The sequence below is a fragment of the Narcine bancroftii genome, chromosome 2 (genome assembly GCF_036971445.1).
Source record: "Narcine bancroftii isolate sNarBan1 chromosome 2, sNarBan1.hap1, whole genome shotgun sequence".
Lineage (NCBI taxonomy): Eukaryota > Metazoa > Chordata > Chondrichthyes > Torpediniformes > Narcinidae > Narcine > Narcine bancroftii.
The window spans coordinates 46,538,465-46,556,526 of record NC_091470.1 but is presented as its reverse complement, the minus strand read 5'-3'; the positions used below and the strand labels follow the sequence as shown (position 1 = coordinate 46,556,526).

The window sequence follows — 18,062 nt, the reverse complement described above, 5'->3', positions numbered from 1 at the left end:
TCATTATCATTCCATTAGCAATTGACCTATTAGCATCTACCCCTCAAGGTAGTCAATTATCCAGCTATATGGTCTCTATGATAAACAGGACAATATAATCTAGCTAATTACTCCCAATTGACCTACAATGAATCGTAAGCAAAGCAATGAAAGGTGCTATCAATGAACATTTAATAATTTACAAAAAAGGTAGTGATCATTTTGAACAAGAGGGAATCTAATTACCTGCCCTTAACATTAAAGGCATTGCCACTTCTACATGCCCCAGCATCCTGGGGATCACCACTGAGCAGAAATTAAACTGGACCAGTGACATAAATATGATTGACAGGTGACTCAACTTCTGGATACACTAAAACAGTTCATTCACCTACAAGGAATAAGTCAGGTGTATGACCGAGAATTTCTTATTTGTCTGGATGATGCACTTTCCAACAACACTCAAGAAACTTAGATAAGAGAACAGAACATCCCACTCGAATGGCACCCCAATCCCACCCTAAACATCCATTTTCTTCACTACTGGTACATTGAAACTACTGGGTAAACCACCAAGCAAATGAGTTTCAGCTTTTCATCTACTCTGCTGCAATAACATAGCCAATCAAGATGTCATCACTGCCTCTGGTGTGGTGTAGGGAGAGGCAGTCTTTCAATTTCCTCTAGTGATGGTTTTAATTGAAGATCCATAGTATCCAGCATCCAAGATGGCAGTGGTCACGATTGGCAGCCCAGACTCTAGGGAACGGTCCCCAAGGAAGCACATGGCATCAGACTAGGAAAACAACCCCTGCCAGGATGGAACAACCTAGAAGAGTACAGAGTAGGAAACCACAGTAGTGGACTAAATGTCAGCTTGAAGTTCAGTGGCCAACTGCCTCACACCAGGCTGTGTGCCTCTTACAAATGGGTTTGAAGACCAGGTGTCATGACAGGGATTCACGAAGAAGCTGCTGGCAACAAGGACTCACTAAAGGCATCGGGCACTGGCAGCTTCCTAATAGTTTCAAAGGTTCAGAACCAGGGGTCGAGGAGGGTGACGTAGATGCTTCAAGCTTGGGGTCACGGCTGGACATAGAGTGTTTATTGGTCCCAACACTCCCTGCATCCCTGTTATCTCCACGGCTGTACAGTCTCCTGTGGAGCTGTGGAGTTATTGGGGTACAGGAGGCAGCGGGATCAACAGACACTCATTGTCTTTGAAAGGTCTCTCTTTTTGCTTCTCTTCCTTGTCTTGATAGTGGAACTTCTTTCTCTGCTCTTACAGGGCAAATGAAAATGGTTTTGTGTTTTTTTGTTCACATTAAAATAAATTGAATCTTCAAAGCATCAATAAAATGGACAAGATCGGCAGAAATGTAGTAATATGCAACTTCCCATCCTAGTTCTACACCATCCTCCCTTGGAAATATTTCACAATCATTCTTTGTCAATAAATTTATACCATGGCTTCCCCTACTTTACAGCAAGAAGGGAAGTACATTCCTTGTATGGACTGCATCCTGGGAAAATCAGGGATTTCAGACCCTAAACCTGAACAATGAATTAAAAAAAACCCAAATGAACACAAACACAATACAATTAATAATTTGAATCAGACCAATTTTAATGATTCTTAATCACATTTTCAAAATATATTAGTTAAATTAATAACATTTAATAATTTATTAATATAAGAAGCATTAACTAGCTTCCATCTGACATCTTTAATGTGCTTTGTTCTGTGGCAAGCATTAAGACCACAGAATCAATCAGGAAAACGCACTATCGTGGTCACATTCATGCAAATTACTCACAGGCATTCATAGGGCCTACTCTTATATCCAAATCAAGACCCATATGAATGACGATTAATGACAGAAGGGTAACAAAAAGCCTGAAAGCACTTTCTCTCTGTTTCACGCCATGTTGAAAGTCAGTCAGATAATTGACTAATAATTAGGCACATCTGTTGTCGATTAGCATTTTTATGGTTGATTGACTTCAAATAAATGCTGTCCATTCTGTAAAATACGACTTTTGGATCCCAGTTTAAAGAATTGTTTTGCTTGTTCAGTGCAAAGATGCAATTTTGATTTTTTTTCTCTCCTGTTGTATTACATTGTGCAGCTTAGTGATGCAAATAAACCCGTTCCCAGAGAGGCCATAATTTACATCAGAAAACAGCATTATACAGTTCAGAAATAAGCCATTTTAATCAGGTACAGGAGGTAGGAAGACAGGTTAACTCCGTATTTAGAAGTCTAAATGTGTCTTCTGTACAAGATTATTAAGATATAGTGCCTTATGTAAATGTTATTTTAACCAATAAGCTTACAGTTTCAAGTCTTTCATTATTAGTTGGCCTCTCCCAATAGTGAACAAATTTTCCATGTTTGTAATAAGTATTCAATGTTTAATTTCTTTCAGTCAAGATTAACAGAGCATATGAAAGGAAAATTAAATGGATAATCTCAGCATTATTGATGGAATAATAATGTTGAGATTATTAAATGTTCAGCCAACTCCAAGACATGGGACTCAACAACCCAATGTGTAAATGAATCCTGGATCTCCTCAATTCCAGACTACAATCAGTGAAAATTGGTAAGAACATCTCCACAATCTCCATTAGTGTCGGAGGACCACAGGGCTCAGTCGTCTGTTCACTATACACCTATGACTGTGTGGCTTGGTTTGATAACAACATAATCTACAAATTTGTTGACGATACCAAGGAAGTGGGCTCTATAAAAGGGGGCGAGGAGTCAGTATACAGGTGGGAGATTTTAAACTTGGCTGAATGGTGCACCAACAACAACACCCTCTCCCTCAAGGTCACCAAAACCAAGGAGCTAATAGTTGATTTTAGGAAAGAAAAAAAAAATCAGGGTGTATGATCCAGTGATCACTGGGGAATCAGAGGTGGAGAGGGTGAGCAAATTCAAATTCTTGGGAGTCACTATCTCAGAGGGTTTTTCCTGGACCGAACACATTAATAGCATTGTGAAGAAAGTACGTCAGAGCCTCCATTTCCTCAGGAGTTTGTGGGGGTTTGGAATGACATCAGAAACCCTGGCAAATTTCTAAGAGGTTTGGTTGTAAGTGTGCTGACCGGCTGCATTAGTCTGGAATGGGAATATCCAGGACATCACAGGCAAAACCCTCCCTGCCTGCCACCGAGAACATCTTCAGGGGGTGTTCAGAGCAGCAGCAGCAATCATCAAGGATCCATGCTACCCAGCACACGTTCTATTCTCACTGCTGCCATCAGGAAAGAGGTGTAGGAGCCACCAGACTCGCATCACCAGGTTCAGGAACAGCTGCTACCCTTCCACCTTCAGACTCCTCGACAACAAACTCATTCAGGGACTCGTTTAAAGACTCTTACTTGTGCACTTTATTGATTTTTTTTTTCCTCTCTGTATTGCACAGTCAGTTTTTAAAATATTTCCTTACATTAAGTACAGGGTTTTTTTTTGTGCCATCAAGAAGTGGTAATTCTGCTTCATCCACAGGAAAAATGATCTCAGTAATGCATGCAATCTGAATCTGAAATGTTCAGCTTCAGTCTCATTGAAGAAAGCACCTTCAAATTCATTGTTCACTAAGAAGAGAATGCAGGCTGAGTGCAGCTAAAGGTGCGGCAGTGGGAAACAAGCTTCTTGATATGGCACCAGGTACTAGCGGTACCTGGTAGATTAATAATTGTAAACTGGTTGGAGAATATCACTGACAAATATTATAACCTTGAATCCTGTCTGTCTGCCTTATTTCCACCCTGAGGCAAAAGCATCAACAAATTAATATTTTTTTTCTATTTTTATTGATTTTGTTTCATAATCTTTAACTTGAGTTTTATAAAAGCAAGTTTCTCTTGATTAATGTTTTTTTGTCACTTCCCACCCACCCTCTATCCAGTAAGCTTATGAGCTGTGCCCCTCCAAAGAGAGTCAACTGGCTACAAGTCACCATCATTACATTTCAGAAGGTAGTCAAAAGTATGCTGGCATAACTCTCAAATCAAATTTCTAACTTTGAATCTGGGGTTGTTAATCAGACAAAATATACTGTACTTTTTCAATGGAACAAGCCACCTTGATGCATGTTTCACTTTTCAAAAGTGCAATGTATTGTCAGAGTACATACAAGGCATCACACACAGCTCAGATTCTTGTCCTGCAGACCTGGCAGAATTTCTAAATTACTGCTAAATAAAAAAAAAACATAATCTAAAGAATTAAAAAAATTATAAACCAACTTGTAGAGAATTTGACTGGTTTCCTTCAAGGAGTTCCAAGAGCATGTTCAACATACTCAAGAAAGAAATGTTAGCATAGAGGTTGGTGCAGCGCTGTTACAATACCAGCAATCGGGAATGGGCTTGAGACCCACTCTGTCTGTAAGGAGTTTGTATGTCCTTTCCATGTTTGCGTGGGTTTTCCCTGGGAGGTCGGGCTTCCTCCCACCATTCAAAACATTCTAGGTGTAATTGGGTAGCAAGGGCTCATGGGCCAAAATGGCCTGTCACCATGCTTGGTGTCTAAATTTAAATTTAAATAGAAATGTAAACAAACTGAATGTGCAAATACAGAAATATAAATATTCAGTAATAAATAATGAGCAAAGTAAGTGTCCTTAAGTAAGTCTCTGAATGAGTCTGTTGTTCAGGGGTCTGAAGGTTGAGGGCTAGCAACAATTCCTGAACCTTGAGGTTCAAGTCCTGTGGCACCTGTACCACCTTCCTGATGGTAGCAGAGACCACAGAGCATGTCCTAGGTGGTGTGGATTCTTGATGATTGCTGCTACTCTCCGATGGCAATGTTCCATGTAGATATACTTGATGATGGAGAGAGTTTTGTGTGCCCACTACTTTTTTGCTGGGCTTTTCACTCAGAGACATTAATGCTCTCATACCAGAGGGTGCTGCAGCCAATCAGCATGCTTTCCACTATACATCTGTAGAAGTCTTCTAAGGTTTCCAATTACATACTGAAATGCTGCAAACTCCTGATGAAGTAGAGGCTCTGACATGCTTTCTTCACGATAGCATTAATATGAGGGGTCCAGGAAAGGACCTTCGAGATGGTGACCCACAGGCATTTATAGTTGCTCACCCTCTCCACCTCTGATACTCCGATGATCACTGGATTATACACCTATGGTTTTCCTTTCCTAAAGTCTACAATCATCTCCTTGATCTTGGTAACAGTGAGTGGAATGATGTTGCTTCTACAGGTATATTAAGAGCAAAAGGTTAGTAAGGGATAAAATTAATCCCCTTAAAGACCAGAGTGGTCTGCTAAGTACAGAGCCGAAAGGGATGGAATAGATTTAAATTTTTTAAAATCAGTACTTACTCAGGAAAGTTAATCAGGGAAGTAAGGAAAACAAGCAGTGAGGTCATTGGAACTTATGAAAATTAAAAAGGAGAAGGTACTTGCTGTTTTAAAGCAAATCAGGGTGGATAAATCTCTTGGGCCAGACAAGATATTCCCTCAGGCCTTGAAGTAGACGTGTCGAAATTACAATAGCTCTGGGAAAAAAAAAATGTCCTTAGCCACAATGCGGTACCAGAGAATTGGAGGATAGCTCATTGTTGTTCCTTTGTATAAAAAAACACTCCATAAGTAACCCTGGAAATTATAGACCAATGATCCTAAGGTCAGTAGTAGGTAAACTACTGGAATGTGTTCTAAGAGATTGGATATACAAGTATTTGAACAGCCAGGGACTGATTAGAGATAATCAACATGACTTTGTGCATGGTAGATCACGTTTAACCAATCTGATAGAATTTTTCGAGGAAGTTACCAGGAAAGTTGATGAAAGAAAGGCTGCGGATATTGTCTACACGGACTTTAGTAAGGCCTTTGACAAAGTCCCAAATGGGAGATTAGTCAGCAAGGTTCAGATGCTCAGTATTCATGCAAGGTAGTAACTGGATTCAACATTGGCTGGATGGGAGAAGCCAGAGAGTGGTGGGAGATGATTTCTCCTCAGACTGGAGGTCTGTTATTAGTGGTGCACCTCAGGGACCAGTGTTGCTTGTAATCAATGATCTGGATGATAATGTGGAAAATTGGATCACCAAGTTTGCAGATGATAATAAGATTGGAGGGTCTGTGAGCAGTGAGGAAGGTTTTCAAAGCTTGCAGGAGGATTTGGATCAGTTGGAAAAATGGCAGATGGAATTTAATGAAGACAAGTGTGAGGCATTGCATTTTGGAAGGACAAACCAAGAAAGGACAAACACAGTAAATGGTAAGGGCACTGACTTCAGTAAAAGAGATGGATTGGGAATACAGTTACATAATTCCATGAAATTGGCATCACAGGTCAATAGGGTTGTAAAGAGAGTATAGGAGTTGGGATGTTATGGTAAAGGTGTATAAAACATCGGTGAGGCAAAATTTGGAGTTATGTGTGCAGTTTTGGTCACCCAACTATAGGAAATAAATCAATAAGATTGAAAATGTGCAGAAAATATTTAATAAGATCTTGCCTGGACTTCAAGAACTTAGTTACAGAGAAAGGTTAAACAGATTAGGACTTTACTCCTTGGAGCGTAGAAGAATGAGGGGAGATTTGATAGAGGTATTTAAAATTATGAGGGGTATAGACAGAGTAAATGTAGGTAGGCTTTTTCCACTGAGGGTAGGTGACATATAAACTGGAGGATATGGGTTGAAGGTGAAGGGGGAACCTTTATTCACTCAACTTGTCTGTGTACAAAGGTGAAATCCTTATGGTAGGACCTGGGGACATACTGAAAAAAATTACAAAGGTGAATTTTCCACAAGATCTGGAATTGTACCTTTTGTGGAACATTATGGTCTTGTGTTTTAAACTGTCCAACTACCAATACAGTTTGTGGAGGTTGCCTTGGTCGTAGTCAGGAAATATATAGCATAGGAGTCTGGCAACCTTATCTGAAGCATATTGGTTTGCAGATATGGTTATCCCCCTTCTGCATAAGGGTACTGAAACAATCCTTCTGAACAGATAAATTGTTAGGATCAAGGTAATGGGATGTGGCGCAGATGACATGCTCTATTATTCATTTTTTTTCTCTTTTATTCTTTACCTTTGGTTATTCGGTTACTTTGGATGTTTCTTTTTCTCTCTCTTTTTACCGTTATAGAGATTTTATTGTGTGTTTGAACTTATGAGTCTGTGAAAATCAAAAATAAAATATTCAAAAGAAAAAAAGTGAAGGGGAAACATGGAACTTCTTCACACAGAGAGTGGTGGGAGTGTGAAACGAGCTGACAGTAGAAGTGGTGAATGCAGGCTCAATTTTAACATTTAAGAATTTGGGCAGGTACATGGATGGAAGAGGTTTTAAGGGTATTGACTGGGAGCAGGTCAATGGGACTAGGTAGAAAAATGGATTGGCACAGACTGGAAGGGCCAAAGGGCCTGTAATGTTCTATGGTCCTACGGAAGTAGTGTTTCACTCTTGTTATGTGAAGGTAGTCTCTCAATGTCAAATGTTAATCAATGCAATGTTGCACTTCTGAAGAGGGATGCAAAATGGAAAAAGAGAAACATGCATTCAGATGAAACCTTTCATGTCGTAAGAGAGCCTTGAATACTGTGAAATGGTTCATCACACAATGTTTATTTAGGGTAAATATCCAGAAGGTGCAAAACCTATCAGTGTAAAAATGCATGATTCAAACATTTTATTTGGTTGGAAGAAAAAAAAATTGCATAGCTTTTGCAAATAAATTATTCTCAAGTGAATGGAGAAACCTGAGCCCAGGTAGAAGTTTTATTGATCTTTTTTTTTTCTCTTCCTTTTATTTTTTTTCTCCTGTATGTTGCTCTGTATTGTGTTTTATGTACCCACGAAGCTACAGCTTTTATTGCAATACATTGTATTAAAGTATGATATAACAATAAGCTTCATTCATTGAAGTGTAGCCATTTACTAAGGGTTAATGTAAGTATTTTTGATTATGATGAGACAATTACATGTAGAAGCAGGTAAAAAGGTAACAGAATGTTGGTGTTTAAAATATGCTGAGAAGAGTGGTTCTATTCTGCTTTCAGAAAATATTTAATTGGTAATTATGCTGAAACTTTATTTGAGGAATTGTTTTTGCTTACATTTCCTTCTTTTAATGAATTCAAATATTAATTTAAGCCTAACTCTTGTAGTATGTCAACATGGTTTTTTGCATCCATTTTAGAAACAGCAGACAGCATGCTATATATGTGGCTAAACCTATCACAACACTGAAAAATGGGCAACCTTTCCATTCCCTCACACTTCAGTGTAAATTAAAACCGCCAGTTGCGTTGCACATGAAAAATGAATGTTGAAATGCGAGTCTGAGCTGTTACAGCCACAATTGTCACCTACACAAAATTGGTCAAGGAATTGTGCATGGTGGTCGATGTGGGCCATTGCTTTTCCTGTTGATGGACAAAGTACATTAATCAAAAAAAATTATAAGCCCTATGAAAAATAATGGCTGAATCAATTTTAAAAGAGTCTGCTAGTTGAATAAAGCTCAGAAATATATTCAAAATTGTACTGCTGTTAGTCCAGTGGTTTCTGTTCACTCAGGCCAGAAGTTGAATTGCTTGATACAGTGCATTACCTTAAAAGAATAATGTACCAAAACCAGCTACAATCATCTAAAATGATATTTAAACAGTGTTATTTCTCATGCATCATGTTAATACTTGGTTTGATCCAAGTTTTATATAAAACCAGAATGCCTTGTTCTGCCAAACACATATCACCCTTATTGCTGTAGGAATCTGGTGCCAAGTTACTGAGATAAAAGCATAAAATGCCAGCTGCCACCAGTTAACATCAATACTCCAATCGGTCTTGAACCTTTAGTAGGGGGCCACCTGTTTCAAAGATCACTTCAAGTCAGTCCCAAAGACTACACAGATTTCACTTTATGGTCATTTGGAATAATCATAAATTCTGAATACTATGGTTACAGCAAGTGAAACATAATTTTTGTGATGGTTTCAAAATTATCACCTCAGCTTCATTTGAATGTCCTCAACTTTGAAAGAGTGTTATGATTAGGAACAATAAATAATGCCTTTTGGGAGCAGATAAAAGCCTAAAAATTCAGAAATATGAGACCTTTAGAATGTTTTGCTCTCAGTTTTAAATAAAGAAATAATTGACTATTTCTCAGGATAAATAAAGCCAAGTCAGATAATAGGAACAAATGCAGAAAGAAGTTTTATGGCAGTGGGAAAACTAACCAGAGGGTATCAAACATGGTGGCCTTCATTGTAGAAAAAATATATGGGATATTTGATGACACACTTTGATGTTAACATTGTTTTAAGATTTTTACTGGGCTACATAAAAAAAAGTTCTACTTTGTGATTAGCTTTGGGTGTTCTGCACAGCATTTAGACACATATAGTTCAATAAGTATCTTTCAATAAATCTTTCACATATTTCAACAAATGCAAGAAATATATCATCTTCAGTTCTTCTCTATCCCAGAAAATTCCCACCCAATTGAAAACTGGCAAATTACATTCCATCTGTTACCATTCCAAATGGGTTATGTTAATTTCTCAACGAATCAGGACTGGAAGTAAATTTAAGCCAAAAAACAGCAGTAGGAAAATGCACAAGACAACACTTTTAGGACCTATTGGCTTCCAGTAAAGATTTTAAGAGAGAAACTGGACATCTTGAGCCATCATCTTGTAAAACATTTCTCATTCAGGAGTTGTCCACTCTTTGGCTTGGCTTCGCGGACAAAGATTTATGGAGGGGATAAATGTCCACGTCAGCTGCAGGCTCGTTTGTGGCTGACAAGTCCGATGCGGGACAGGCAGACACGGTTGCAGCGGTTGCAGGGGAAAATTGGTTGGTTGGGGTTGAGTGTTGGGTTTTTCCTCCTTTGTCTTTTGTCAGTGAGGTGGGCTCTGCGGTCTTCTTCAAAGGAGGTTGCTGCCCGCCGGACTGTGAGGCGCTAAGATGCACGGTTTGAGGCGAGATCAGCCCACTGGCGGTGGTCAATGTGGCAGGCACCAAGAGATTTCTTTAGGCAGTCCTTGTACCTCTTCTTTGGTGCACCTCTGTCACGGTGGCCAGTGGAGAGCTCGCCATATAACACGATCTTGGGAAGGCGATGGTCCTCCATTCTGGAGACGTGACCCACCCAGTGCAGCTGGATCTTCAGCAGAGTGGACTCGATGCTGTCGGCCTTTGCCATCTCGAGTACTTCGATGTTAGGGATGAAGTCGCTCCAATGAATGATGAGGATGGAGCGGAGACAACGCTGGTGGAAGCGTTCTAGGAGCCGTAGGTGATGCTGGAAGAGGACCCATGATTCAGAGCCGAACAGGAGTGTGGGTATGACAACGGTTCTGTATACGCTTATCTTTGTGAGGTTTTTCAGTCGGTTGTTTTTCCAGACTCTTTTGTGTAGTCTTCCAAAGGCGCTATTTGCCTTGGCGAGTCTGTTGTCTATCTCGTTGTCGATCCTTGCATCTGATGAAATGAGGCAGCCGAGATAGGTAAACTGGTTGACCGTTTTGAGTTTTGTGTGCCCGATGGAGATGTGGGGGGGCTGGTAGTCATGGTGGGGAGCTGGCTGATGGAGGACCTCAGTTTTCTTAAGGCTGACTTCCAGGCCAAACATTTTGGCAGTTTCTGCAAAACAGGACGTCAAGCGCTGAAGAGCTGGCTCTGAATGGGCAACTAAAGCGGCATCGTCTGCAAAGAGTAGTTCACTAGACTGCAATTATAACACCACTGTATAAGAAAGGAGTGGGAGAGAGAAAATGCAGGAAATTATAAACCATTTAGTCTAACATCTGTTGAGTGGAAGTTATTAAAATCTATAATGAAGGACAGAGTCACTGACTGGACAAATGTGAGTTCATTCGAGTTAACAGATTTGAAAAGGATAGATCATGCCCAAATAAATGCAATTGAATTATTTGAGAAAGAAACTGAAGAAGAAGGAGGAGAATGTATTTAGAATTCATATGAAGTTCTTGAAGTCTTTCAGCAGGGATCCATAAGGAGACTGTTAACCAAAACTAAAGCTCCTATTAGTGAAGGTAAATAACTGATCTGGTTAAAAGACTGGCAAGGTCAGGGTGAATGGAGAGTAGGCACAAAGAACAGGCACATGTATTTGAACAGAATGTCAATGGACATCGCAACAATCTCAAGCATTAATTTTCTAATTCTGGCCTCTTGTTTATGCTTAGTGTGATAAATCCACCACTTTTGCAGCTGTGACTTTTTTTGCAAAGGTTCAGACTTCCAGAATTTGTTAAACCCTTTTGTTCTAGGTCTCATCTTTGTTCCTTATACAAGATTTTCTTTGACCAAACTTTGATTTATGTGTCCTAATATCTCATTACATAGTTTAGGATTTATAAATTTGATGACACTCTCCTAGAAACACATTTTTGGCCTGTTTAAGCTCCTTACTAAAGTAGCTGCTGTTTACCTATCCATGCCTGAATTTTGTAAAGGGTTTACTGTAAACAGGCAAGAAACAAATTTGAAGAGTCAGAATTGTGCCATTATCTCCATTTCTGACCTTGTGACAGAAGGAGGCCATTTGATGAAACAGCTGTACATTGTCAGCCTTAGGACACTGTCCTATGATGTCCTGGTCAGTCTACAGACTGACTTCTATGTTGGCGGAATCCAAGGGGAGGTCAAAGATGGATCCACGTGGAATTTAGTTGATGATAATTGTAAATTTGACAGGCTTTCCTGCTGGGTTCTGCTGTCATTCAGGACTGAAAACTTTAAAACTTTCAGTGGTAATATCACCTAGCCATTCCAGGTAATAGATGCTCCAGTCCTTCACTTTGAATATACTTTGTATGTTTGCTCAGTAATTCTTACATGTAGCATTCAACATGGAGAAATACTGAATTATCAATTGAGGAAAACTTCAAGTGGCTATCAGCATGAGCTTCCAGATATTTGTGTATTGCATTTGACCCCAGCATCTGCAGACATTTCGTGTTTAATTCTTTACTTATATTTAACCTGATGATGTGAGATTTCTTGGGGGCTTCAAACCCAATGCTGTGGACTCCAAGGAATGAATGAACTTTACTGATTGTGCACCATTGAGTTGCCCCAAGAAGGGGGGGGGGGGGTCCTGGGAGGAGGGGCAGTGAAGTGTGGAGTAGGGAGGATTGTCTTTCCTACCACTGAACAATGATGAAGTAGTCTGGGATAGTGACTTAACAGTATGATTCAGTGATGACATATTTGCACAACTACATCGGTTGTTAATTAAATCTGAGCCCCAACTTCAGCACATCTCCAGTTATACATGATGACTTTATAATATCAGCAAGTTTAGGAGTGTCATTGACTTGGTCACTCCTAAATGGCCTCTCATGTAAACAATGAATGGACAGAACTGAAAATAATATTCTGAAGCATGTTTGCTAACTTGAACAGTAACTTGTTTCTCTCTTTTTAGACATGCTGAGCATTTCCAGCATTTAAAATTTTTTAGTTTACATTAAATTATATCACTGTTGGTCTGACTTAGTCTGACTAAATAAATAAGGGAACAACAGTTGCTACATTCCAATCTTCCAGTTACTTATCCATGGTTGATGGTGATGAGAATATGTCTCCCAGGACTCCACCAATTTCTTCCCAAGCTTCTCACATTTTTTTAAAGACATACAGCGCAGTAACGGGGCCACCAGCCTGTGCCACCAAATTAAACCCAATTGACCTTCAACCCCAAGTACGCTTTGAAGGGTGAGAGGAAACCAGAGGAAATCCATGCAGACAAGGGAAAACATAAAAACTCCTTACACATAGCGTGGGATTCAAACTCCGGTCCTGATTGCTGGGACTGTAACAGCATTGTGCTCACCGCTACACTAACCTTGCCGCCCCATAGTCTCCAAGGATACACTTGGTTCGGCCCTGGGAATTTATCCACCCTATATACTTTAGAACTGCAGTCACCTCTTTGTAATTTGGATATGGTCCAAGACATGACTATTCATTTTCCAAAATTTTGTAGCTTCTTTACCAGAGTTAAAAATGACAAGTATTTATTAAAAGCCATGCCAATCTCTCGTGTCTACACAGAGAGATGATCTCATTGGTCCTAGTCTCTCTCTAGTCACCCTTTTATTCTTAATACAGTGATACCCCGTTATAACATGATTGTGGGGTCCATAAAATCTAATCTCAAAAAAAGCAGGGTCACACTGTATTTCTCTGTTTAATTTGCGTACCTATATCATTCCCATTTCTCCTTTACTTGGAACATCCCAGTTATTCTGTATGCATTTTTAAATCAATCTGGCAGTCTGAGGACCCCGTTCCTGGTTGGAGTCTGATGTTCCCACTCTTGCCTGGAGTCCGGTGCCTGAGTTCAATGACTCATTGCATTATATCCAAATTTACGTTAAAATGGGGCATGTAAAATCAGTATTTCACTCTATGCCTGTTGAATGTCTTTGTTCTTTTCATTACCTTGTCTGTCAAAGCTATCTCAGGACTTTTCTTTGCCCTCCTGATTTCCCTTTTTGATATATTCTTCGAGGGATATACTTGATATCAACTGCCTTTACCTGACTTGCTGTATGTCTCCTTTTTCCCGACAGAGCCTCAATATGCTTTGTCAATTAGCACTCCAAAAACCTGTCAGACCTTCAAAACTTACAGGAATATCTTGTCTCTGAATTCTCCCTACCTCATTTTTAAAACCCCTCAATCAACCTCTCCAAATTTCTGTTTAATGCCATCAAAATTGGTCTTGCCCTCAGTTTAAAAATTTAAGGACTTGTGACCCAGTATTATCTCACTTATTAAAAAGTTTTAGAGTGGCTATTTAATGAAATTTAACAAGTGTACATAGAGCAATACGATGTATATAGCTTTCGGAAACTGATGTTTCTGACATGGAAAAAAAATCACTTTACATAAAGTTCTTAGGAACAGGATCATTATGTAACCTGGGATCTATCTGCTTGTGGATTGATTTTGTCATGTATCTAGTCAAGCCTTCTCCCATTTCTCAGGAGTAAATTGCAACTTCATGTATGTAAAATAACTAAATCTGAAAACTGTATTGAATTGGTTTTCCACCTTTCCTTAAGATTTTTGAAGGGCTGTGCAGAGATCAAAGAGAACATATATCACTTCAAATAAAGCAAAAAGGGATACGTGCAAATGAATTCTCATTACTTAAGAGAACAGTCTCAATCGGATTTTACATTCTATTGAATATATTAGCCATGGATAAGTTTGATATTACACTGTAATGTTGGTGCTTGTCAATGCAGTTTAGCAATCTTTACGTGGCATTTGAAACAGTCACCACAAGTCGGCGCTATAGACAGCATAAATTGGATTGATCCAAATAAAAGCATTTTAATAGCAAAATTAAAGCAAAAGCACTTTTTATGGAGAACATGTGCTCGCAATTGGGCACATATTCTTCATCTACTATTTAATTAGTAATTTTGTACTCTTAGATAAATTCCATGGTTAAAAAATATCATAATTTATTGGAAAACACGTTAATTTAACTGTAAGCTTTGATTAATGTATGACATAGTGAGTGGTGCAAAAGAGTTGACCCAGCTGGCCTTAATATCTATATGTATTTTATTTTAATAGAATACAAAAATGAATAAAGCATTATTAAATCTGACAATTTTTCATTTGTCATTTAAATTAATAGCATCTATTATGACCATTAAATCTGTGCCAGTAGAGAGGCTCAATAACTGAACACAAGGAATGATTAATTAAACAGGATATTTAAAAAGAATAACATGTGACATATTGTTACCAGTTTGAAATAGGACACATTTCTCCTGTTAAGATTTCTTACCACGCAGTAGGTAAGAAATGAGGAAATATGTCTGTCCAAAATGAAGGAAAAATCCTAAAAGAAAACAGACTGTTTTTATAATTTGACTCAAGGTTAAAGCAATTTGAATCAAAACCAATGTCCTCTTTTTATAATCTTGATATGAAAAAGGTGAAACATTAATCTCTGTTAAATAATAGAACATTACAGCACAGTACAGGCCCTTTGGCCCACGATGGTGTGCGGCCCCTATATATCTACCAAAAAATACCCAAATCATCCCTACCTCAAGACCCTCTATTTTATGTACCTGTCTAAGAGTCTCTTAAATGCTCCTATTTTTCCAGCCTCCTCCACCATTCCAGGCACCCACAACTCTAAAAACCTACTGCAAATGTTTCCCCTAAACTTTCCTCCCTTCATTTTGTACAGATGTCCTCTGATATTACCTACTCCCGCCCCGCGAGAAAAGTCCTGACTGTTTACCTTTCTATGGCTCTCATAATCTTGTAGAACCCTATTAAGTCACCTGTAATCCTTCTTCACTCCAAAGAGAAAATCCCTAGCTCTGCTAATCTTGCCACATAACACACATTTTTCAATCCAGGCAACACCCTGGTAAATCCTCTCCATAGCTTCCATATCTTTTCAGCAATGAGTTGAACAGAACTGAACACAATATTCAAAGTGTGGTCTCACCAGAGATTTAGAGAGCTACAACATCTAATGACTCGTGAACTCAATCCCCACCCACCCCCACTGAGTCATGAGCCACAGCTGTCCTATCAACTTGCGCAGTGACCTTAAAAGATCCATGGATTTGGACCCCAAGGTCCCTCTGTTCTTCCACACTCTTAAGTATCCTAACATTAACCCTGTAAACTACCTTCAAGTTTGTTCTTCCAAAATGCATCACCTCAAACTTGTGCGGATTAAACTTCATCTTCCACATTTCTGCCAAACTCAGCATCCTGTCTATATCCTGTTGTAATCTACGACTGCCATCAACACTATCCACAACACCTCCAATCTTTGTATCATCATCAAACTTACTGATTCATCCCTCTACTTCTTCATCCAGGTCATATGTATGTATGTGAAAAAAAAGCAGGGGTCCCAGAACAAATCCTTGCAGAACTTCAGTAGTCACTGACCTCCAGGCAGAATACTTTCCATCCACTACTACTCTTCTCTTTCCACAGAGGGGGCCAATTCTGTATCCACCATGGATCCCATGCCTCGAGTTTCAGAATGAGTCTCCTGTTGGGGGCCTTGTCAAATGCATTATTAAAATCCACATACACCGCATCTACCACCCTACCCTGATCAATTTCTTTTGTTACTCCCTCAAAAAAAAAACTCAATTAGGCTCGTAAGTCATGACCTTCACTTCATAAAGCCATGTTGACTATACCATCCCGAGAAGACGACTTCTCTAAATGTTTGTAAATCCTGTCCTTAAGAATCCTCTACAATAATTTTCCCGCTACTGATGCAAGACTCACTGGTTTGTAATTCTCTGGATGCTCCCTATTACCCTTTTTAAACAAGGGGATTACATTTGCCATTCTCTAATCCTACGTCACCTCCCCTGTGGACAGAGAGGATGCAAATATCATTGCCAATACTCCTGCAATCTCTTCCCTGCCTTCCCAAAATAATCTGGGGTATATCTTGTTCAGTCACAGGGACCTATCAATCATAATGTTTTTAAGAAGATCCACCACTTACTCTTTTTTAATCTCCACATGGTCCATCACATAAGCTTGTTCTATTCTGACATCATCTTGACCAAGGTCCTTTTCTCTGGTGAATACTGAAGCAAAGTATTCATTGAGGCCCCACCCCACCCCCCACCCCCCACCCCCAAACCTGCTCTGACTCCAAGCACAAGTTGCTTCTTTTATCCTTAAGCAGCCTCACCTTCACAATCATCATCTTCTGTTTTTTACATAAGCATAAAACACCTTAGGGTTTTTCTTAATCTCACTTCCCAAAGCCTGCTCATGTCAAGCTCTACTAAGTTCCTTTCTGGCTACCATACAATTTTCATGAGCCCTTCTTGTTTTTTGCTTCCTAAATATAATGTCTGCTTCTTTCTTCCTCTAAACTAGCTGCCTCACCTGTTTTGTCAACCACCGTTCCCATTTTATCCCTGTCTCTTGTGCAAATTTCCTCCACATTTCTGTGCTTTTTCCTGAAAATATCTGTTCCCAAGTTACTCTCCCTTGTTCCTGTTTCAACTCATTATAATTAGCCATTCCCCAATTAAACACTTTTGCCATTTTATCTGCTTTTAACCTTGTCCATAGGTACGCTAAAGCTCAGGGTGTAGTGGTCACGGAGGGGGGAAAAGGGAGAAAATGACACTGTGTATATTCAAGAGGGAAAGGTTTATGTGTATTTTGGTCAATATGGTTCATAGTGTGAAAAATAAAAAAAAAATTAAAAAAATGCTCCCCCACTGAGAGGTCTGTCAACTGACCGGATTCATTACGGGGTATCTGAAGCCATTAATTTTGAAAGCTAATTTTCTGAATGTTCAATATGATTTCATTGTTGGGATATTGTTTGAGGGATACCTTGCTATTACAGCATTGTCTCTTCCTATCTAAAGGCATCTTCAATTGAGTTTATCTAACACGAAAGGAAATGTTACACAGCACACACTCCTAGTACTGGTTCCTTGTAATATTTAGTAACTTATTCTAGTCCAGGAAAACTTAGTCCCTGAAAACTTATTGGATCTATTTGGATTATTTATTCCATATAACAAAGCCCCAGCCCTGATTCCACATCTTGCATTTTCTGCGTTCTGAAAATCCATTCACCAAAAGTTATCTTGGTTAGTTTAAAAATGGCCAAATTGGGAGAACAATTAAATGTAACCATTAGAATGCAACTGTCACTCCGAATTCTAAGAATAAACCATCCACATCAACACAGTGGCAACGAAAGGCTGTGTACTTCGTCCCTTGCTCTATTCCCTCTACACTCACAATTACATCAAGTTCATTTCCAATGCAATCTATAAATTTGCTGATGACATCACCATTGTTTGGTTGTCGAGAAATGATGAATCAGCATATAGTATGGAAATTGAGAATCTGGTTGTGTGATGCCAGAATAATCTTGCTTTCAATATCAGCAATACCTAGGAACTTACTGTGAACTTTAGAAAGACAAATGCAAATGGCCATGCACTGTTTTTATGGATAGGGTGGCAGCTGAGAGGGTTATTACTTTCAGAATCCT

The 18,062-nt window shown here is 39.1% G+C and overlaps 1 protein-coding gene across 1 annotated transcript in view; it reads left to right on the top strand.

Moving 5' to 3' along the window:
• The first annotated feature begins 5,906 nt into the window (after positions 1–5,906).
• The window catches only part of LOC138752864 (kinesin-like protein KIF28), a 92,656-nt gene continuing 80,500 nt past the window's right edge, over positions 5,907–18,062 (top strand). Inside the window, exon 1 of the mRNA XM_069915482.1 lies at positions 5,907–6,243. Within this exon, the coding sequence (XP_069771583.1) occupies positions 5,907–6,243 (337 nt within the window). The remainder of the gene's footprint in view (positions 6,244–18,062) is intronic.